This window comes from Pollicipes pollicipes, unplaced genomic scaffold (genome assembly GCF_011947565.3).
Source record: "Pollicipes pollicipes isolate AB1234 unplaced genomic scaffold, Ppol_2.1 Scaffold_3657;HRSCAF=4291_pilon_pilon_pilon, whole genome shotgun sequence".
Classification (NCBI taxonomy): domain Eukaryota; kingdom Metazoa; phylum Arthropoda; class Thecostraca; order Pollicipedomorpha; family Pollicipedidae; genus Pollicipes; species Pollicipes pollicipes.
Genome location: NW_023596342.1, coordinates 44,050 through 66,791, shown reverse-complemented (window position 1 = coordinate 66,791; position 22,742 = coordinate 44,050). Strand labels below are relative to the sequence as shown.

At 60.9% G+C, this 22,742-nt stretch overlaps 2 protein-coding genes and 1 long non-coding RNA gene across 3 annotated transcripts; all 3 read left to right on the top strand.

Moving 5' to 3' along the window:
- The first annotated feature begins 1,692 nt into the window (after window positions 1-1,692).
- On the top strand, window positions 1,693-8,199 carry LOC119092913 (citron Rho-interacting kinase). Its single transcript, XM_037215811.1, has 12 exons — window positions 1,693-1,786; window positions 2,164-2,339; window positions 2,668-2,748; window positions 3,102-3,265; window positions 3,653-3,722; window positions 4,368-4,481; window positions 4,907-5,060; window positions 5,393-5,589; window positions 6,736-6,837; window positions 7,112-7,252; window positions 7,657-7,715; window positions 8,196-8,199. The coding sequence occupies exons 2-12, from the start codon at window positions 2,298-2,300 to the stop codon at window positions 8,197-8,199; spliced, it is 1,128 nt and encodes a 375-aa protein (XP_037071706.1). The 5' UTR covers window positions 1,693-1,786; window positions 2,164-2,297.
- Window positions 8,200-9,778: 1,579 nt separating this feature from the next.
- On the top strand, window positions 9,779-10,967 carry LOC119092909 (uncharacterized). The gene is made up of 3 exons (XR_005093566.1): window positions 9,779-9,870; window positions 10,211-10,346; window positions 10,930-10,967. It is a non-coding gene; the product is annotated as an uncharacterized LOC119092909 (long non-coding RNA).
- Window positions 10,968-12,372: 1,405 nt separating this feature from the next.
- LOC119092911 (citron Rho-interacting kinase) lies at window positions 12,373-22,450 on the top strand. The gene is made up of 15 exons (XM_037215810.1): window positions 12,373-12,474; window positions 12,841-12,950; window positions 13,913-14,132; window positions 14,424-14,632; window positions 14,945-15,086; window positions 15,947-16,115; window positions 16,747-16,836; window positions 16,885-17,048; window positions 17,531-17,712; window positions 18,440-18,647; window positions 19,128-19,232; window positions 20,088-20,232; window positions 21,217-21,346; window positions 21,623-21,777; window positions 22,209-22,450. Exons 2-15 carry the CDS (start codon window positions 12,895-12,897, stop codon window positions 22,448-22,450), a joined length of 2,217 nt encoding a protein of 738 aa, XP_037071705.1. The 5' UTR covers window positions 12,373-12,474; window positions 12,841-12,894.
- The last annotated feature ends 292 nt before the right edge of the window (window positions 22,451-22,742 follow it).

Sequence of the window (22,742 nt, the reverse complement as noted above, 5' to 3'; positions counted from 1 at the left end):
TTGGTCAATCACACGTGTCATGTATTTCGAATAATGGGCATGCCAAACATCAATGCACCTCGGTATGCTATTCGTAGCAAGATACCACCGCCATCGCAGCGTTTTAGTTGGCTTTGGCGTCAAATTCAAATTGCTGCGCCGAACTTCGCCGAGATAATCGCCCAATATTTTCAGACGGGTGGTGGATCTTGGCGCTCGGGTATTCGTTGAGCTCGCATCTAATTTGTGTTCTTATCTTGCTGGTTTCTGTGCTCCAGCTCTGATGGAGACCCTTTGAAAAAGACAACCGGGTTCTTGGGTGAACAATTCCAGGTGAGGTATTACCCACAGATGTGACTACCAGATCGCGAGAGTAGATGCACGTTACTGAGAATGCAAAAACTTGTTATACTGAACAGGGAGATGTCCTGTGTGGCGGCGATATCCGAGGAAGATCTTTATTGCATGCACGCCATAAATCAGATAGCCTGAGCTTGGTGCATGGTTACCATCATTTAAGCAGTTAAAGGCCTCAATGTACCAACACATTGTGACAATGATAAATGTCTGGCAACCATATTCCTAGAACCTGGTTACAAGTGAATTATTTTAAATTCAATGTAATTTGGTCTGGCCCAAGTTCAGTGCATGCATGCTCCAGGTTCAGCACACTGGCACAACAATGGTGTAGACAGCCTTCATGTCCAGATGGCTTAGCTACATCATAATTTTTTCAGTTTGTTGAAGCAGAGTGTCAGTTTGAAGAGAATGTTAGATAGTATTGGCTTTACCAGAATGAAGCATTGATTAATTATGCTAATACCTTAATCTGCTGTTGCCTGATGATATTGTGGACATAAGTTGTGATGCATGCAGGTTTGAGTGAGTGCACAATTCTTCTTTTATGCTGTTTCATTGGAGCCTGCTTGGCTGTTTAAGTATGCATAATGGGGATGTTTGTAGGTCACACTTTCATCTCTGAATATGCTCCAATATGTATATTCCAAGTGTTTGTGAGAGGGTACAAAGCTTGCATTTTAATAAAACACAAGGTGTGCCTTCCTAAAAAGCAACACGTCTTGAGATGCCCGTTGGTGTCTTTGGATGCACAGCAAGAAAGAAAGCTACAACAAATTAAGTTTGATCTTTCATTCCCACTGTCAAAATGATTTCAGCTCAGGTAATTTGTGTGCAGATTTTAAAAAAATGTGTGTGCAAATTGTGTGTGCCAAAGGTTTTGATTGATAACTTTAAGAGCAGAGCACAAAGGCCTTAAGGCCTTTAACAAAGGCCTTAAGAGCCTTAGCACAAAGGCCCTTGATGCCCCAATAAATATCTTAAAGTTTCTTAAAGCTCAGTAGGAACATGTTTCAAGTGGTTTGCACACATTTTATTTCAGCTGTCAGTTACCCTAAAGTCTTAGCAAACAACTCCACTTGAACTGGTAGCTGGTGTTGCAGGTGCAGCACAGAAGGGCCAGAGCAATCCATTGATGACTGCCTGCTGTAATGGAGTGTCATCCCCACCTCCTCAGTGCCATTAACCTCGTCCTGACCCACTGGCGGCAGCGCGATCATGGCGGAGGACACGATCGTGGCGCGTGCGGCGCGGCTGGAGCAGCTGGTCAGTCAGCGGCGGCCGGCGGCGGCGGCGCGTGCCGGCAAGACGTTCGGCAGCGGCTGCCTGCGCCAGCTGCAGGCGCTGGCCGGTCGTGATGCCCTGCTGGACGCGCTCGTAGCTCTCTATGAGGAGTGCAACAAGGACGGCCTGAAGCAGAACCCCCTGGTGGCCGGCTTTGTCAGCAAGTGTGAGTGCGGCTCGGCATGGAGCGGTCGGGACGGGCTGATGACTTTGTCTCTGGAGCTTTTGTCGCACATTGCGGTGCGTTGAAATTATCTTCTGCTTGGCCTCTATAATTGTTCTGCTCTTGTGTTACTTGTTGGTTGTGGATCACTGCGTTGTCTTCATCGTGCTGGTCATAGATCACTGTGTGCGCTCTGTAATGTGTGGTCGTCGGAGACAGCAGTGACGGGTCATCCCCACCTCCGGGTCATCGTCGTGTCACGCCCCTGTCTACCACACCGCGGCCGCTGACCGACCGTGCCGTGCCCGTGGCCCGCTCGCTCGTGACGGGCGGTGCCACCCGGCCGCGCCGACCCTGACCGGCCGCGCCCCGGCCGCCAGTCCGCGGCATCGTGACCGAGCTGCGGCGTCTGCGCGTCGGCCCGGCCGACTTCGAGGTGCGCAAGACGATCGGCCGCGGCCACTTCGGCCAGGTGCACGTGGTGCGCGAGCGCCGCTCGGGTGACGTGTTCGCCATGAAGACGCTCCGCAAGCAGGACACGCTGGCGCAGACCGGGGTGAGGCGCGCGCTGCCGTTGGCTGGTGGGGGCATGGGCGAGGGTACGGCTGGGTGGACGCAAGCAGGACACGCTGGCGCAGACCGGGGTGAGGCACGCGCTGCCGTTGGCTGGTGGTGGCATGGGCGGGTGATGACTGGGTGGAGTCCTGGAGGAGGGAAGGTGCTGGCGTGCTGGATGAGGGCGTTCGGAATGATACGAGGTTCGTGGTGCGTGTTGGAGCGGAATCAAGCCATGTTTTGTTTGTTAAGGTCAGTGTATGTGGTGTGCGCTGTTCCGGTCGTGCCTGTGGTGTGAGTTTTCGGTGACCGGTTGAGTCCGTTTCCAGGTGATGTTTTATGAAGAGGAACGGGATATCATGACTGAGGCCGTGTCGCCGTGGATCACGGCTCTTCACTACGCATTCCAGGTAAGAAATATTACCTGAGGCGCCCCGCTTGCTGCACCATGTACACACTGTTAAGTTTGTTTTCACATGCTCGCGATATTAATTTATTTGCACACTGATTAGGTTGTAGTTTGAGCCATGCTCTTTCCTCATTCGTTTCTGCGCTTGTTGCGTGTTGATTTCGCTAACCAAATATGTTGCATGTGTGCCACCTAGAGAAGACGCGTGTCTGATGTAGCTCTTCGGGTGTGAACCGCCAGCAATGACCAGCCGCCATCAAAGCCCGTACTCGGTAAGTCTGGCTGTCCGTGCCGCGTCCAGAGGCTGAGGCTGGCGACGCACCACCACCACGCCTGCCCACTGTCCGTGCTCAGGACTCGCAGCTGCTGTACCTGGTGATGGATTTCCACCCGGGCGGCGACCTGATGACGCTGCTGGACCGCTTTGACGGCGTGCTGGAGGAAGAGACGGCGCGCTTCTACCTGGCCGAGATTGCGCTGGCGCTGCACGATCTGCACGCCATGGGATACGTGCACAGGTTAGGCGCGTGTGCGGGAGTCGGGAAGGGGAGGGGGGCTACGCAGACAGGTCAATGCAGAGAGCCATTTTGGTCCAGTCAGTTGCCAAGTCATTGTGTCGAATGCGTACGTGTAGGAGGTCCACAAGATGCATCATTGCGTGGATAGTGATGATGTGATATTTGTCGACCATATGTAAGTTTTCTGTGCTTCTTTTTCTCTCGGCTCGCAATTTACTGGCTTTGAGATTAACCAGTTCATGTTAAAGTGTGGACGCGAACGGACGTGAATTCTGCCTGCTTCTGGCCGCCGCGTAGCTATGTTGTTGACTGCCGTGGCTCCCGCCCGTCGGTGCGGTCCGCCGGCCGCGGCCCCTCTGACGCCGCCGGCCGCCGCCCCGCTCCCAGAGATGTCAAGCCGGAGAACGTGCTGCTGGACCGGTGCGGCCACGTGAAGCTGGCCGACTTCGGCTCGGCGGCGCGGCTCGGCGCCGGCGGGCTGGTGTCGGCCGCCATGCCGGTCGGCACGCCCGACTACCTGGCGCCCGAGGTGCTGCGCGCCGTCAACACGGCCGGCGCGCGCCAGCCGGCCAGCCCAGCCTACGGCGTCAGTCAGGGCAGGGGCTGGCGGACGGGGGCGGGCTGGTGTCGCGCTGCGGTGTGCGGTTTGTTCCCGGGCGGTGTGGTGGCCGAGTGGAGAAGATCTTTGGTGATCCCCGTCATGTGATGACTGGTGAATGAGGATGATCTTGAGGTTGAGAGACGTGAGCTTGGTCCCCGCCGCAGGAAACTTTCGCTGGCCTTGTTTCTGTCAAGGCGTGGCAACGACACTGACCTCAGTAATTTCAATATGCGTAGTGAGTCACTTAACTATGAGCGCTTTGTCGGTATCTCCAGGTTTGCATTGTAGGACTGAATCTGTTGCGTTCTATTTCATGCACGCTGAACCACTGTTCAATTTTGACCGATGCGTTCGGCTGCGATGCCAAGTTATGACTGTGACAGTGACGTGTGTTAGACGGTAACAGAACAAGCGATGTCATCTTTGGATTTGCTTCCGTTGACGACAGCGGGTGTCCCCCTCCGGCGTACCCTCATCGACGTGTAACCTTTACGCGTGCAGAAGGACTGCGACTACTGGTCCCTCGGAGTGGTCGCCTTCGAGATGCTCACTGGAAGAACACCGTTCAGTGATGACAAGCTGGGCTCGACCTACAACAACATCCAGCAGCACAAGGTAGGTGAAAGCGTTCTTGCATCTTGATGGACTCCAGGAGACCGTGCGCACAATGCCTCTCGTGGCCTGAGTAGGTTCGTCAGTAAGGTTGTGAAGTAAGGTTATTTCGCACGGCCCGCCCGACGCTGACTCGTGTTCAGTAGCCTGAGTAGGTTCGTCAGTAAGGTTGTGAAGTAGGGTTGTTTCGCACGGCCCGCCCGACGCTGACTCGTGTTCAGTAGCCTGAGTAGGTTCGTCAATAAGGTTGTGAAGTAGAGTTATTTTGCACGGTCCGCCCGACGCTGACTCGTGTTCAGTAGCGATGCTGCGAGCCGTCCGGTGGGTGATGAGCGGACGGCGCCGCGCGAGCCCTGCCGATCGTGCCCCGTACCTGCCGTCGGGGCGGCGCCGGACGTGGCGCTCACACCGCCACCCTCCGGCGACAGAAGCACCTGGTGCGGCCCAGCGAGCCGGCGCTGAGCGACGCCGCCTGGAGCCTGATCGCCGGCCTGCTGACCGACAACAACCGGCGCCTGGCGCACGCCGACGTGCTGCAGCATGCCTTCTTCACCAGCGTCGACTGGAACAACATCGCCAACAGTGAGGAGCGCGCGCGGTCCGACAGCTGTGGGCCGCTGGTTCCACGGCCCTGTGGCCGAACGGCGGCACCACGCGGCAGCCCGTGCTGTTTACTGTGCTTGTTGTTCCAACGCGATGGGTCGGCGGACTTGTGAGGAGGCCCGTGTGAGCCATGACTTCGAATCAACCGTTTGGGTGTTGGGACAGTGATTGCGTTGCACGCATTGCTCTCCGAATAGCTGGCGCACTGGGCTGATAGCCGCATGCGGAGCTCTAGTGCGGCCGCGTCTGACCGTCTCGTCGTCACTCGTGGCTGACCTGTCACGCTAAGTCTGACCCCCGTCCCGCCGCAGCGGTGCCGCCGTTCATCCCGACCGTGAACGGCGTGGACGACACGTCCAACTTCGACGAGGTGTCGCCCGAGCCGCCGTCGCCCAGCCTGGACTCGCTGCTCTCGCAGCAGAAGTTCTCCGGCCGCGAGCTGCCCTTCATCGGCTTCACGTTCACCAAGCCGCTCGGCGAGACGCGTCCACTCAAGGACCGGTCAGTGGTGATGCGGGCCCGCTGCTGGGGAGTGCGGCGGGGTGGGGCGAGGGGGTGGTCCGGTTACGGAGGTGCCAAGGGTGACTGGTCTGGGCTGCTCAGCTGGTAGTGGGTTGCCCGCTGGGTGGACGAACTCGTAGCAAAGTCGGGTATTCGGACGAAGCCGTTGGCGAGTACTGGCGTGCATTAACTTGACACGTTCAGTGGCAGTCTGTCCTTTTATGTTCTCTCTCTTCTTATCCTGCATCCTCGCGACGCCCCGCTTGTCCGGGGCAGGCTGCATGCGCCAGCCATGAGTGAGTCGAAGCGTCACCCGGCGGCTCCCCGTCCGAGCGTCGAGCACACACCCCGCAAAGGGGTCTCTGTGGGGACAAAACCTCGGTGGATGGGCCGTATCCATTCTCCTTCATCCCATGGCCCTGAAATGGCCGTGACTGGCGGAAAGGGCTCTAATCCAGACAGCAAACCAACCAACAGTGTTGGACCCGCGGCCCAGGTTTGCTCGCTCCCGCCGGACCTATCGTAAAAATGTACGGCGACCGCAATTGTCGATGGGTCGCCCTGTCGCGCGTCCCTGCACGTTTCCACTTGTGCGGCGGGGTCGCTCGCTGCCGCCTGGCACCATATGATAGCCGCGGCCGACGCTGTCCGCAGGCAGCGCAGCAGCTCGCTGCTGCCGGCGGCCGACGCAGAGCCATCTAGCGAGCTGGAACGGAAGGTGTGCGCCCAGCGACGCCAGCTGCACACGCTGCGCGAGCGGCTGGACGAGTACGAGCGCGGCGAGGTCGGCAGCCAGCTCAAGCAGGTACCGACGCTCGTTCCCGGCCAGCTGGAGGGTGCCACCCCCGGGGGATGATGGGAGGTGTTGTGCTCGGCACCGCTTTGCGAGCTGGCAGCGCCGAATAAATCGGCTGGAAGAAGGGGAGGAGTGCTTGTGCTTTATGATTTATGTTGCAGTCCCGCGAGACCGGTGGATGTGCTAGTGAAGACATTGTGCGCAGGGAATGCGTCATGTAAAGTGCCGTATATATATATATATATATATATATATATATATATATATATATATATATATATATATATATATAGCGAGGTATTTGGATCGGATGTTATCTCGACCGGCGCGTGCACTACTATTCTCCTTCCTCCCCAGCTGAGCGCGAAGGTGGATGAGAAGAGCGAGCGTCTACAGAAGATTGAGGAGGAGCGGAACCGGCTGGAGGCGGCTCTGGCCCGGGCCGAGGACAAGTCCGCTGTGAGTCTGCATATTCTCCCCCATGTGCAGCACCGGGCTGTGTCGGAACCCGCGGCGCCTCGAGTGTGGGCCCAGCACTCGTGTTCAGCTGGTGGTCGTCCCCTCGCACATGATGACAAACACTGCGCAAATCTGAGCGTGCGGGTGGAGCGGTCGGCCGCGGCCGGACCCTCCCCGCTCGCGCTGATCTGACCCAGGTCCTGAGCCCCTGCGTGTGGCGCCGCCGCCGCCGCCGCCGCTGCGCCGCCGCGCCTGACTCCCCTCCCGCCGCTAGGGCTACGTTCGCCTGCTGGAGGTAGAGAAGAAGGACCGCATGTCGACCGAGAAGCGCGCGCTCGAGCTGCTGCAGGACATCAAGCGCAAGTGGAAGCGCGACGAGGAGGAGCGGCTCAAGGTCATCCAGGACGAGGTCAAGGTGAGCTGACGGGATCAGCCGGCCGCCAGACGGGTTATGTGGAGTTCGTGGAGCAGCGTGGGTTTTGCCATTGTCTGCGCGGCAGCGTGTGTGTGTGTGTGTGTGTGCGCGCGTGTGTGCGTGCGTGCGTCGGTGCTCCACGACGCACCCAGGTGCTGTGGCGATATAGCGTCGCATGTCTCACCCTGGCAGTATGGGCGGGCACCGCTGAGAATCGGACGCCGCACCTCTGGTTTCTCAGACGCGCTGCGTAACCACTGCACCATCGGTATCCTTGCATGGATGTGACGTTGCATGTGCCTAGCAGTAATATGAATGACGTCACCAAGCTGTCTGAGGCCCGAGCTTTACTATGACTGTCGTGGAACGGGGAGAGCGTTCGTTGAACCGCCGTCTGCCCGCAGCGGTACCAGGCCGAGTGCAAGTCGATGGAGGAGAAGTACCACTTCTCGCTGGAGAACCTGCAGCGCTGCCAGAGCCAGCTGAATGCCGCCGAGGAGGCCAGGAAGACGGCCGAGGAGGCCGCCAAACAGAACCAGCACAAGGTCAAGGAGGTACGTCTTGTCGTGGGCGACCGGAGCGCCGCCTCGTTCGGATCGGAGGGCACGACTAAGTCACTGGGATAATAGGCGGCCGAAATGAAAATTGAAGCGCCAACGTGTTGGGATGCCAGTTAGATCGCTCCATTTTGCCTGTCAATCCGCATTTTTTTGTGCGTGCTGGTTCTGCTGAAGTGCGACCAGTGTGAGTGCTGCTTCCACGGAAGTTGCAGTATTTTGAGTGTTTGGAAGGCGTCACACCGCGCCGCGCGACCTTCCCAACACGGTTGTACGGTGACTAAGACCAAAAGACCAACCAAGACTTCGAGCCAAGAAGAAGTCTGACTGAATGACTGAGCTGGTGAGCGACTCTGGACTGCTGGGTGAGCGCGTGTGCCGCTCAGATAGTGGGTATGTCTGCGGGCAAATGGCACGAGACTGGATTGCTGGGCGTGCGTGTATGCCCCTCGGATAATGGGTGTTTCTCCGGGTAAATGGCACGAGACTTGACTGCTGGGCGTGCGCGTATGCCCCTCAGATAATGGGTGTGTCCCCGGGTAAATGGCACGAGACTGGATTGCTGGGCGTGCGTGTATGCCCCTCGGATAATGGGTGTGTCTCCGGGTAAATGGCACGAGACGCGCGAGCAAGGGCTCCCGTTGTGGACCGTTTCGGTGACCGGCTGGGCCCGTTCGCTAGGTACTGGACAGCAGCCGAGTGGACTCGGCCGGACTGCAGCAGCGGCTGGAGCAGACGACGGCCGCCTCGCAGCAGCAGCTGCTCCAGCTGCAGCAGCAGCTCGCCGCCGGCCAGCGCGACCGCGACCAGCTGCAGGCGCAGCTGCAGCAGGCGGCGCGCGACCAGCGACGGCTCGAGCGACAGGTGAGGAGGGGGTCAGTCCGACGCCCCGGGGCGTGACTGAGCTGCCCACGGCTCCACGTGGTGTCTGGCTCTAGCGGCGTTCGGGCCCAAGTTGTCTAAAGGCGTCATATGCGTTACGTGCTGTCCGACCGTCTTTCCCTGGCGCTAACACCGTGCTTCGCTCTCTTCCGGGAAATGGCATGTGTTTACCTTCGACATCTTCATGCCAAGAGCATTCCCGGCGTGTCTACGAAGGTTGTGTGTATCTGTCCAGCACGCTCAGGTTTTCCGTACGCCAACGCGCTCACGTGACCGTGTTGGAGTGTCCCCGCCCGTCGTGACGCCGCCTGACCGTCGGCAGCTGGAACAGACGACGGCCGACGCGGCGCAGCTGGCAGAGCTGCGCGCCGAGCGGGACCGGCTGCGTGCCGAGGCCGAGCGGCTGGCGCGCGCGCGCGGCGACGCCGAGGCGCGCGCCGATCGGTGCCAGCAAGGCGGCTCGGCGGCCGCCGCCCAGCTGGAGCGCCAGCTGGCCGAGCAGCGCCGCCAGACGGCCGAGCTCGCCGAGCAACTGCAGGTGGGCAGCCGGTACCGGGCACCGGGTGCGGGACTGTCCAGCGGTGGCCAAGCATGAACTGGGGATGGGTTTAAACGCTGGGTGCACGGCGTTCTGGGGTTTGTTCGATACTGAATCTGTTTTGTTCTCTTGCGCGATGGCCGTAGGACGTCGTTCAGCCTTATCGGTGGGCGGTGTTGATAGAGTTGTTTGTGTCTCTAGCTGTACTGCCGCGTCCGCAGCAGTGTGACAGCCACGGCGACGTGGTGTCTGTGGCTGTTTCTGCTGCTGACGTTGCCAACTTAGGAACTGCTGTCATCATCCGCCGTCGCCTGCCTTGAGTCCCACCGCCGTGTCCCTCTCTCAGGTCTCATGTTGTGCCTCTCCCTTTGTATCACGCCGCCTGTGCTTCCGCCACCGTGTCGCGCCATACCCGCCGCCGCCGACACTCCGCTCCGCCGCCGACACCCCGCTCTGCCGACAGTCGGCGCGCGCCCGCCGGGAGCAGTCGGCTGCTGCGCTGTCGGCGCGCGAGGCCGAGCTGGCCGGTCTGCGGGACACGCACCTGGCCGAGGCGGCCGAGCTGCGGGCCCAGCTGGAGGCGGCGCACCAGGAGCGCGACGCCATGCTGCAGGACCTGCGCGTCACCCAGGACAAGGAGGGTACGGCACGCACGCACGCACGCGCGGCGTGGCGCGGCCCCGCTTGTGCGCTCCGGACGGCTGGCGACGGCCGGTTACATGGCGGCGTCGGGTAGCTGGGCCACTGGTTGTGTTCGGAAGGCTGGCGATGACCGGCTACCCTGCGGTATTGAGTGGCTGGGCCGCTGGTCGTGTTTAGAGACTTGCGGCTGTAGTTCGGGAGGTGGATTTTAAAGGGCAGTTCAGCTACAGAGGCCGTCCATCCACCGCCCGGGGAGGTCGGGGCACGCCCCGTATTTGCCGTACTGCGGACGTCTGGGGGTGGTGCCGTGCGGGGCGTCTGACCCGGGCGTGGTTACAGAGGATCACCAGCAGCGCATCTGTGAGCTGGAGACCACCCTCCTGGGCCTGGAGGAGTCGCTCAACAAGCTGGAGCACTGCAACGAGACGCTGCAGCACCAGTTGGCCAACGCCAGCGCCGCCGAGCCGCACGACAGGTGGATGGGCCTACACCCCGTCGGGCGCCCCCCCCCCCCCCCCCTCACATTTCACGGAGTCCCTCTTTCACAGTGCTGACCAAGCATGTTTCTGTCCTACTCTCGTGTTGCTTAATCCACATCTGCCTACCTTCTTGCTCTGCTGTTCTATGATTTGCTTGCATACCGGCTTATTGACTCTCATGCTTTGTTTTTGGCTGCCATCTGGCCCTCCTGTTGTCATGTTATTGTGTTGTCTTCAGGAGTGTAGTTTTCTTTCAATTTGGGGGGGGGGCGACACTGATATGCCCCCAACCTTTGGACAAAGTGGGCAAAATCCTGGGAGAAGCCTGTTTGTTGGCATATTTTGGGTGTAGGTTGGGTCATTTTCACTGTTCAGCAACCCCTCCACCTCCAACTCATTTTGTGAAACAACGCTCCTGCGTGTCTTATTCTCTTTGGTCTCCCGCCATTCTGTCCCTTTTTTTGTGCAATGACATGCTCATTATTTGTCTTTCCGTCCTGTTTGTGTATTCTCCCGGCTACCGCCTCTGGACAAATCAGTGTCCGTCGCGCCTGGTAAACACCGCCCGTCTGCCGGCAGTGAGGAGCTGGCCAAGCTGAAGCAGTCGCAGCTGGTGCTGGAGACGCAGCTGGAGCGGACCGAGAAGCAGCTGGAGTCGGCGCGGGAGCGCGGCGCCGTGGACCGGCACAAGGTGGCCGAGCTGCAGGACCAGATCAGACTGGTACGTGTCGTCGCCCGGCCGGCCGCGTTCGCCGACCTTTCATCTCGCTGTCGGGCACGTCACATCAAATGTGATATGATGACTTGTAATGGTCCAGTACGCATCCTGTCGTAGTCATGTCCAGCTCGAATCTGACGTAGCTGTCTGTAAACCAACCTTAACTTTGTACCGCGAAGAAGATTTCTTGTCCACTCACTCACCAAACGCCAGCGTAATACGTAAGCCCGTCTCTGTGAGCCGTTCCGCCGCCCGCGCCGCAGAAGGACAAGCAGGTCGCCGACTGGAAGATCGACGTGCGCATCGCCAACCGGGAGGCGCGAGCGGCCGAGGCGGCGCTGGCCGAGCTGCGCCAGGCCGAGGCCGGCTGGGTGGCGGAGCGGACCGAGCTGACGCAGCGCGCCGGCCGGCTCGAGCAGCAGCTGGCCGAGCGGCAGGCCGGCCTCGAGCGCGCCGAACGCGACGTGGAGCGGCACGGTCGCGAGGCGCACGAGCTGAAGAAGGCGCACGAGGTGAGTCAGTCGGTCGGCGAGGCGCGCCGGGGGCGTCTGGAAACAGGAGGGATGCACGCATCAATGACGGGGGAGGCGAAGCACAGGGAGAAAATTGGAAGCGGTCGCGTAAACGGAACTAGACTTAGGTTGTTGCTCAAGCAAGACGGAATGGGGTACTCGTAGATAAGACAGGATACAAGTTTGTGCACCAGCAAGTACGGTGTTTCATTTGTAGACCAAAGGAACTTGTAGAAAAGCAACAAATCCAGGTGTGTGTGTAAATGCATATGCAAATGCACAGAATCCACTCACGTTCATGCGCTACTCTACGTTTACAAGTATTGTTTCTAAGATAGGCTTTGAAAGATCGTTGTCACGATGATCGTCCTCATAAATCCTGGACTTTTGAAGATGTTTGTAAAAGTGGACTTGACGCTTAAGATTCGGACCATGTGCCGAGCGATTCGGACCGTCCCATCGTTCTGTCTGTGTGCTGATTTGGAAGTCAGTCGTCCCCAGCGAAGAGAGCCGTTCTCAGCCGGAATGTTGAATGAAGCCGTTCTCAGCCGGAATGAAGTACCGACCGCTCGCATCGGTGGGCCCGACGGCCTTCCCTTGCCGCGTCCGAGCCGGGCCCTTCTGACCAGCCACGTGCCCGTCCGCACACAGACGGAGGTGGGCCGCTGGGTGGAACAGGTGCGCGCGCTGGAGCGGGAGCTGGCCGAGGGCGCGGCGGCCGCCGGCCAGCGCGAGCAGGCCGAGCGTGCCGCCCAGCGCCTGCAGGAGCGGCTTGACGACCAGCAGGCGGCCGCCCAGCAGCAGACCGAGCGCACGCACCGCCTCCAGGAGACGGAGGAGGCGCTGCGCCGCGAGCTGGCCGACGCTCAGAAGAAGGCCGACCAGCAGGAGGCGGTGAGGACCGGGCGGCGCCGCTGGGTGGCGGGCTGGGCGAGTGGTACGCGAGTTTTGAGACTGGGATGCCAGCTTCGCTTCAAATGTGTTTATTTCCCTTTTTGCGGCCCTGGTACAGCATGCTACCCTGACTTATTACCAATGTTTAGCACGTGAGCGAAGTTCAGCGATGTCACTTAAAGTACGCCGTATAACCCAAATAAGTTGATGTAACGCCAGAAAAGCTCTTGAATGTCGGGTGTTGAGCACGTCCCCAATGCAACGGAGCTCTCACTACTCTTCGGCTGTTACTAGAGCCTGACCGCTGTTGTTTATGGAGCCGTGGTTTGTCTCGCATCTGAGCTGACGCGTCGCTGCCGACCACAGACGATCTCGTCCCTGAAGGACCTCTGCTCCACGCTGGACACGCAGCTGACCGACATGGAGCAGCTGCTGAAGAAGCAGGAGGCCGACACAGATAAGCAGGAGCAGAACAAGTCAGTGTGTAGCGCAACCCACCGGCTGCGGACTTGGCCACAGCCTGCCGGGGTGTAGCCGATGCTTATGGTGTCACATAACACGATTAGGCGAACGAGAACAACGTATCGTCGAGCGGGCACAAAAGATCCCTTGTGTTAAGCTGATGTTTCAGACCCTAAATCCCTTAAAGTTCCTCTTCGCCAGACTTCAGTTCAAACATTGTTCGCACGCACCACTCGGACCACTTAGCTGGCCAAGGACCGCGACCACGGAGCCAGCTGGTAGCTTAGAACGTTCTTGTTTTGACCGCACTGACTCTGGCCTCATCTCTTACGACACCCTGCGTGTGCACCCCTCCGGATCAAGTTAGCCCTGTCTGCCGAGGTCTGCCTTTTGTCTCGCCCTGTTCTTGTGACTCGAGCCTAATGGTCCGTTGTGTGTCCCTCCCGCCAGGTCTCACGGCCCGTTGTTTGCCCCCGCCCTCCAGGTCCCTAACAGCCCGTTGTGTGCCCCTTCCCGTCAGGTCTCTAACGGCCCCTTTTTGTGCCCCTCCCCGCCAGGTCTCTCATGGTCTTGTGTACCTCTCCCCGCCAGGTCTCTCACGGCCCGTTGTGTGCCCCTCCCCGCCAGGTCTCTCATGGTCTTGTGTACCCCTCCTCGCCAGGTCTCTCACGGCCCGTTGTGTGCCCCGCCCCGCCAGGTCTCATGGTCTTGTGTACCCCTCCTCGCCAGGTCTCTCACGGCCCGTTGTGTGCCCCTCCCCGCCAGGTCTCATGGTCTTGTGTACCCCTCCTCGCCAGGTCTCTCACGGCCCGTTGTGTGCCCCTTCCCGTCAGGTCTCTAACGGCCCCTTTGTGTACTCCTCCCCGCCAGGTCTCTCACGGCCCGATGTGTGCCCCTCCCCGCCAGGTCTCTCATGGTCTTGTGTACCCCTCCCCGCCAGGTCTCTCACGGCCCGTTGTGTGCCCCTCCCCGCCAGGTCGGCCCTGTCGGACGAGATCGCGCGCCTGCAGACCGAGCTTCGCTCCGCCAAGGCGGGCGCCAACGAGGAGAAGTCGCTGAAGCTGTTCCAGGAGCGGCGCGTCCAGGACCTGGAGCGCCGCCTGCAGGAGCAGGAGGCCGACGTCGAGACCGAGCGTGACATCCTGAAGAAGGACCTGGACGAGTACCGCGAGCTGTCACACGGTCTCACCAACCAGGCGAGCCGAGGGCTGCACTCGTGGGACGCTGAAACGTTTGGTGGTTCGCCAAGCACGCTAACAAGCGGCAAGAATGCTGATGAGTGTTGGATATCCCAGTAATTACCAGTGTTTGGGGAGCGCGGGAGAAAAACGTCCATGCCCGTCAGTCTGTGCGCGTTCCCAGATTTTCTTTGTCGCTGCGCTGCGGTTCCGTTCTGTGTCCTTTTCCACGCCCATGGCGGCGACATCTTGTGCGCACGTGACGGCGGCGCCGCGCTCCGCTGGTCTGACGGCTGGGTGTCGGCGCAGCTGTCGCAGCACGACCAGCAGCTGTCGGAGGCGCAGACGCAGCTGCGCCAGCTGGAGCGGCGCGAGGAGCAGACGCTGCGCGAGATGGCCCGGCTCAAGGAGGAGACGTCCGGCCTGCTCACGCAGATCCACTCGCTCAAGGACTCCAACTTCCAGCTGACCGAGGCGCTCGAGAAGGCCGTCGACCGCGCCGAGGCCTTCAAGGAGAGGTCAGCCGGGGTCGCCGCGCGCTGCGTCCGCCGACTGGGCCGGGCGGTTGGTAGCAGGAAGCGCCATTGGTTTTGGCGGTGAATTCTCGGACCGCATGGTCCTCACCTGCTGCTTCTTATGCGTACTGACTGCTACCAACTGGCAACCATCAGCATCAGCAAGCTCATGCCCGATCTAGCCTGGCTCGAAACATCGTAACCTAGGGTGCCGGGGCCTGCCCTGTGCTGACCATTGCCCGGCCCGGCCAGCCTTAGCCCGCGCCGCCGTAAGCCAACGCTGACCGTTGGCGTTGACCTGCCGTGGCCGGGCAGGATCGCCGAGCTGGAGGGCGTCATCTCGGAGATGCAGCTGAGCTACGACGAGAAGGAGCAGCGGCTGGAGGGCACGCTCGGTCAGCAGACCAAGCTGATCGACTTCCTGCAGGCCAAGTCGGAGGCGCCGCCGCGCAAGAAGGTGGGTCTGTCGTCGGTGCTGGGACGGGCCGGGAGCCGCGGCTGGCGGTGTGGGCCACCGCAGCCGGGCTCGGCTCTGGTACCGGTGGCGGGTGGTGTTGGTAGGCCGCCGGACGGCCCCAGGGTGGGATTTAGGTTGAGCTTTGGTCCTGGATCTTGAGTGTGGAATTTGGAAGGATGTCTTGTGGGTTTTGAATGGCCCAGAAACGGCAAGAACACTATATCTATATGTATATGATACGTGACAATATATGATATATTGCCATATATCATAAGCCATTGCAATTGCATTTATTTTGGTAGTGCTTTGCATCATTCACAACGTAATACGGAACGATGCTCTCCATCCCCAGTCAACTCATTTCCTTGCCCGGGCTCTCTCGAGGCCCGGACAAGCCGGAGGGCGCTCTTGTCCCGCTGTCGCCGCGGCGTCGGAGCAGCGGCCGTCCATCACCACGCCACGGCCGCTGCCCGGCCTGCCTCTCAGCCACAGTCTCTGACGCCGCCCGGCCCGTCTATCACCACGCCACGGCCGCTGCCCGGCCTGCCTCTCAGCCACAGTCCCTGACGCCGCCCGGCCCGTCCATCAGCGCACCACGGCCGCTGCCCGGTCTGCCTGTCAGCCGCAGTCCCTGACGCCGCCCGGCCCGTCCATCACCGCGCCACGGCCGCTGCCCGGCCTGCCTGTCAGCAGCAGTCCCTGACGCCGCCCGGCCCGTCCATCAGCGCACCACGGCCGCTGCCCGGTCTGCCTGTCAGCCGCAGTCCCTGACGCCGCCCGGCCCGTCCATCACCGCGCCACGGCCGCTGCCCGGCCTGCCTGTCAGCAGCAGTCCCTGACGCCGCCCGGCCCGTCCGCAGACGCTGGCCGACCGGCTGTTCGGTGAGAAACAGAAGGAGAACTGCACGCCCGTGCCGCTGAAATACCGTGACCTGGAGCGGCTGTTGGAGCGAGAGCGCATGCGCACCAAACAGGCCAACGACCAGCTGAACCGGGCCAGGGCCGAGATCGTGTCCCTTACCAACAAAGGTGAGCCGGCGGCGGCTGAGGAATGGTGCGGGGCACGGAGCGCTGGAGGGCCCGGACAGTAACTCGAGAAGACGACAGGCCGCTGGCAGGGGGTTTGTGGGGCTGCGACTTGTGTTGTATGTTTGGAGCGTCTTGACTGGTGTCATGGTTGCTTGATGTGTTCTTTATTTTTCTTGCATGAATTTGGTCATGTAAAGAGAATGAGTGTGGGCGGAGTATGCTCATTGGCTCAGTCGCAGTGCCGATGAAAAAGGCAACACCATAAGGAGCAATGTGTAGATGTTTAAATGTCGTAATCGGTCTGGGTTTGAAGCCAGGTGTCTTGCCTCCAGCTGCAGTCACAGGGGAACATCGGGAACATCAAACAATTAATTTATCTTTTAATGGCTGCAAGGTGATAGATGGTCGCCGTCACACAGGTTTGGTGTCTTGCTTTTTGTACGGGAATAACCGTGCGGAGATGGCAACAGGACATACGTTGTTCATCTCAACAATGACCGTTCGGTAAAATGCTCCGGCTAGTCAGCGACGCAAGGTATTTTCACAAGTCGCACACGAACCGCACACGACCGCCATCGTGAACTCGGCCGTGGCGTGAGACCGGCACGTGACCCCGCCCGTGCGCCGGCAGTGCCCACCTGTCCGGACACGCCGTGCCTGGGCGGCACGCCGCAGTCGCGCCAGGCGCTTCGTCTGCTGGCGCAGTCGCCGGGGGTGCAGAGCACGCCGGCGGCGCGCGGCGCCCCCGCCCGCGCGCCGCCGCCGCCAGCCACGCCCACGCCCACGCCGCAGCGCATGCACCATAACATCCCGCACCGGTTCGACACGGGCCTGATGACGCGGGCCGCCAAGTGCGCCGCCTGCCTGGGCCCGGTGCGCTTCGGACGCACGGCCGCTCGCTGCGCCGAGTGTCACATCACTGCCCACCCCAAGGTACGGGCGCTGTGCCGAGTGTCACATCACCGCACCCCAAGGTACGGGTGCTGTGCCGAGTGTCACATCACTGCCCACCCCAAGGTACGGGCGCTGTGCCGAGTGCCACATCACCGCACCCCAAGGTATGGGCACTGTGGCGGGTGGCACGTGGCCACCGCTCTCCCCCCGGTGCAGTCGGGTGATAGGCCCGCGGCCGGCGATCAGCAGCGGGGCTGGCGTCCTTGATCGGATGGAGAGGATCTCAGTTTGGTTGTCGTGATGCATCAGCTTGATGTGTCTCCATGAGCTCTGCAGTCAAGCTGGAAATCGCACAGCATTGCCGACTGTTCTCGGTGTGTCGGTGGACCTCCAAGTCGGCAGTTTTGAAAGCTGAAGCTCTTAAGACTCCCTCATCAGTATGGCCGTCGGTGCCCCGGCCGGGTGCGCATGCGTCTCCTCCGCCGTGCGCCGGGTGCCGCTGACGCCGCCTCCCGCTGCAGTGCGCCGGCGAGCTGCCGCGCACCTGCGGCCTGCCGGCGGCACTGGCGCGGCACTTCTCCGACTCGTGGCAGCAGTCGGACGCCTCGCCGGCCGTGCGCCGTGTCGCCGGGCCACCCAAGCCGCCCCGACAGCCCTCCGAGGACACGCCCACCGCCGGCCGCGGCTGGATCCGGGTGCCCAGGTGTGTGACGGGGTCCGGGGCGCCAGGTGCGTGGTGGGGTCAGGGGCGCCAGGTGCGTGGTGGGGTCCGAGGCGCCAGGTGCGTGGCGGGGTCAGGGGCGCCAGGTGCGTGGTGGGGTCCGAGGCGCCAGGTGCGTGGCGGGGTCAGGGGCGCCAGGTGCGTGGCGGGGTCAGGGGCACCGGGTTCGTAGTGGGATCAGTGTGTGCAGGTGCAGGGCTGGGTCGTTGTACCCAGATGGGCATGTGGATCGCTGTGCTTGTTACGGTACGACAGCTGAATTAGGGCTCATAGGTGCTCCGAAGAGGGATAAATTGGGCGTTTGTATGGTTCACTATTCATTCCCGTGCCACCAATACCAATACCAACAAAGGCAATGGGCGGCATGCGAACAGGAAGTCCCAGGATTCAGACCCCAATGATGGCCCAGCGGGGCCATCATTACAGCGGCGGGCGGTGACCAGTCCGTGACGGACATGATGACCCAGCGGCGGGCGGTGACCGGCCCGTGACGGACATGATGACCCAGCGGCGGGCGGTGACCGGCCCGTGACGGACATGATGACCCAGCGGCGGGCGGTGACCGGCCCGTGACGGACATGACCCAGCGGCGGGCGGTGACCGGCCCGTGACGGACATGATGACCCAACAGCGGGCAGTGACCAGTCCGTGACGGACATGATGACCCAGCGGCGGGCGGTGACCAGTCCGTGCGCCTCGCGTCCGGCAGGCCCGGAAAGGCCGGCTGGGAGCGTCGCTTCCTGCGCGTGGAGGAGGGCCAGCTGACGCTGTACGCCGAGGAGCCGTCACCGGGCGGGCCGGCGCCGGCGCCGCTGCAGACCATCGACCTCCGCTCGGGCCACGTGCACGTGGACGCCGACGTGGCGTACTCCGAGGTGCCGCAGCTGGCCCGCCGCGACCTGCCTTACGTGTTCAAGGTACGGCCCCCGGTATCGGCGTGTGGCGCGGGTGGCGGGCCGGTCGGGGCAGGCCGGCCCGTCTCCTGGTGGCGAGCGAGGCGGGATGGCGGAGTACGCAGCCGGCAGCGGTAGGTTGTCAGTTGCCGCGGTGCGTTCTGTGGCAGCTGTGATGGATGTGTCATCCGACGAAGGGATCGAGGGGCTGCCCATCGGTAGTGAGTCATCGCTCGGTCTAAGTCGTCGAAATGCTGAGCGCATTCTAGGTTTGGCCCCACTTGTCCTGGGAGTGTTTGCGTAGAGTGTAAATGTAATCAGAGAAATACCGTGTACGACGTCCGAATGCAGCAGCTGAATACGGCCGCTCCGTGTTACAGCTGTGTGCCGGGCCCAGACGACCGTTAGCCCTTGGGGCCTCTGTTGACGTGGCGGAGGGGGATGTTGAGGGATGCCCCGCTGTCGTGTCCCTCGTAACGCCGCGCGCCGCCGCCCCACACACAGGTGGGCATCGTGCAGGAGACGACCTGCTGGCCGGCCAAGTCGTACCAGTTCCTGTGCAGCAGCCTGCCGGAGAAGCAGCAGTGGGTGGGCCTGCTGGAGTCGCTGGTGCCGCCGCCGGCCGCCGCCGGGCCGGCCGACGGCCGCGGCTCAGCCCGCGCCAGCCTCGTGTACGCCGCCGACGGCGCCGACTGCATCGACATCAACTGCGCGCACCTCGTCACCGACCAGGTGGGACGGCGGACGGCCGGCCGCGCCGGGCGTCGGCGCTCCGGGTTTGCCGCGTCCAGCGTGGCCGGCGTGATCACCAGTGCGACGGCATTGTGACTGAGATATTATGTTTTTTTTTACTGAGGCGTTTGTGCAGGTGTGATGCGCAGATGACACCCGCGAATCTGTGTCGTGACTCATTGCATGTGACGTAACCGCAAGCTGAGCTGCAGTGCAATGTGGAGCGACATGCAATCCGACGCTGCCGTGGCCTGTTCTGACACCCGTGACCTGTGCTGACGCCCGTGACCTGTGCTAACCCCCGTGACCTGTGCTGACACCTGTGACCTGTGCTGACACCGTAACCTGTGCTGACACACGTGACCTGTGCTAACACCGTGACCTGTGCTGACACCGTGACCTGTGTTGACACCCGTGACTTGTGCTGACACCGTGACCTGTGCTGACACCCGTGACCTGTGCTAACACCCGTGACCTGTGCTGACCCCGTGACCTGTGTTGACACCTGTGACCTGTGCTGACACCGTGACCTGTGCTGACACGCGTGACCTGTGCTAACACCCGTGACCTGTGCTGGCACCGTGACCTGTGCTGACACTCGTGACCTGTGCTGACACCGTGACCTGTGTTGACACCCGTGACTTGTGCTGACACCGTGACCTGTGCTGACACCCGTGACCTGTGCTAACACCCGTGACCTGTGCTGACCCCGTGACCGCCTCCGGCCGCCAGCTGATGCTACTCGGCACGGAGGACGGCCTGTACTCGCTGTCGCTCACCGACGGCCGCACGGAGCGACGCATCAAGGTGGACGGCTTCCCGCCTGTGCTCATGATGAGGGCCGTGCCCGAGGTTGACCAGCTGGTCTTCATCGCAGGTGGGCCTCTGCTGCTGGCCAGGCTGGCCTGCCCAGACCAAGGTGCCGCGCTGGTGCAGCCACAAACCGATATACATACCACCACATCGGCAACACCTGTCTTAGCTGGCTAGCATACGTGTCCAAATAGAAAGAGGGGTATCAGCTGTAACATGGCATAGACTCGCAGGCACACTGGTCAACTAAGATATACCAGGCGAGTTATGGGCAACTCGACCCGCTGGCTTTCTTTTGTGAAATGTACGCGTTAGCCAGCCGAAATCAACGCTGCATTTGCTTGTGTCGCATGTTTTATAGCTAAGGCATACCCCACCCGTTCACACACGTGGGTTTGGTTTAATGCGATGCGCTAGCCCCTCTTTGCCGACCGGACACTCTGGTCATATAGCCATCTAGCCGTTCTCGGTTTAGTGGTATTAGATATACATACATACATCATACATATATATATATATATATATATATATATATATATATATATATATATGTATATGTATGTATGTATATACACACAAAGTCACGTGACTGTTGGCTTATCTAGTGCACGCTTCTACATTGCAAGGCAACGTGGGATTCCGCTTTTGTAACGCATACGTGCCGTGCAAAGTTTTGCTGAATTCGAAAGCGTCCTCTGCTTGGGACTATAGCAAAGAGATTTGGAGTGAGGCATGCGTCACGGTTTCTTCCATGGTAACTCGGTGTCTTCGTGAGCATGTCGCACGTACCCTCACAGCCAGCTTTCCCGTCCCTTTAAAGGCTAGCAGTGCGTGCTCATTGTCTTAAGGTTTCGACTGAAGCGCTCCAGTCTAGACGCCAACATATCTGTCAGCCTCTTTAGTCTGCAGCATCGCGCCGTGCTGCGGGTGGTGGGGGGGAGGGGGGGGGGGGGCTCCGGGCGCGCTCACAGCCGACCGCGGCCGCCGACAGGCAAGGAGCACGAGCTGCGTGTGGCGCCGCTGAACGCGGTGCGCGCCTGCGCCGAAGCGGCCTCGGTGTCGGCCGCCCGACTGGACGCCTGGCGACTGGAGGGCCTGCAGAGCTGCCACCTACTGGCCGCCGGCGCCACCGGCGACAAGCAGGCGTTCGTGTGCGCCGCCTCCTCCAACCGCGTCTGGTGAGCCGCTGACGACGCCTCAAACCGAACGCACTAGGCCACTGTCCTGTCTAAGCGGGCCTGGTGAGGCAGACCTCGCCTCAAACACGTTACATGAGTACCAAAATAAGCGTCATCTGTATTTCCAGCTGTATACCTGATAGGCTACGCGGGCCGCCCGTCGCCTCATTGGCGATCCGTATTCGCCAGGGTCGCCTGGCGCGGTGGGCTGCCTTCCAGTGCCTGTTGCCGGGACGGTGGTGACCGTTGACCGAGCTTTGGTCCGCCGTTCTTTAGCCTATTCCGCTGGAGTTACGACCTGACCACCTACCAGCTGGTAAAGCAGTTCAGCACGCAGGAACCGGCCACCTGCCTGCACTTCACCTCCAGCTCCATCATCATCGGCACCGACCGCTTCTTTGAGGTCGACCTCTGCAACTTTGCCATTGAAGGTCAGTCAAAGCAGTGGTTGCCTCCAGCGTTCTGGCGGAGTCAAGTGTGGATCGCACGTCAGCGCCAGTGCTGAGCACTTGGAGCGATGTTCGGACACACTGGTACTCGACCGGTGACAGCATTTGGTTCGCTCCGGAGGCCGGGGAGATGCTCGGACACACTGGTGCCCAGCCCGTGACATCATTGGTTCGCAGTGGCCCCGGGGGGCAAGCAGCAGGCGGCGATGCACGCTGGTCAGTCTGTAAATGTCCAGATGTCCAGATCCGGATGGCGCGATGGCTTGGTCTGGTGTGCTGGATCCGCGGCACGGTCTGCTGAGGCGTGTGCACACCCCGCGAGGACGGGAGACGGCGGTGACGCGGGCGTCGCCGTCGAGCCCCGCCGCTGTCTGCTATGTTTAACGCCGCGGGTCTGACCGCGCGTTGGGCAGAGTTCCTGGACTCGTCGGACGCCAGCCTGGCGTACATCGTGTACGGCACCAGCCAGATGCGCTCGTTCCCGGTGGCGATCCTGGCCGTCTCCGAGAAGGAGTACCTGCTCTGCTACCACGAGCTGGGCGTGTTCGTCGACCAGTTCGGCTCGCGCTCACGCAAGCAGGACATCAAGTGGACCCGCCTGCCGTTGGCCTTCGGTGAGCTCACGGGCGGTGGCTCCGCTGGAGCAGACAGCTGAGAGTCCCTTTGGAACCCAGTGGTATAGACAGGGAAGTTATAAAGAAGATACTAAGGTTTGTGCGAGTGGGTGTGTACTTTTTGACCCAGATGTATTGACACATCAAGCCCTTATCACGATCTGTAGTGTTCGTGGTGTGTGTTCGTGAACATTCTGAATCGGTGTAACGAGCAGTCAAAGGAGGTTAAACCGCGGGTACGTTCAGAGCAACGCTAAAAATGTGTGGCATGTTGTGCCCTCGCTTCACGCTCATCTCTCGCCCTCACCGCAGCGTACCAGGCGCCGTTCCTCT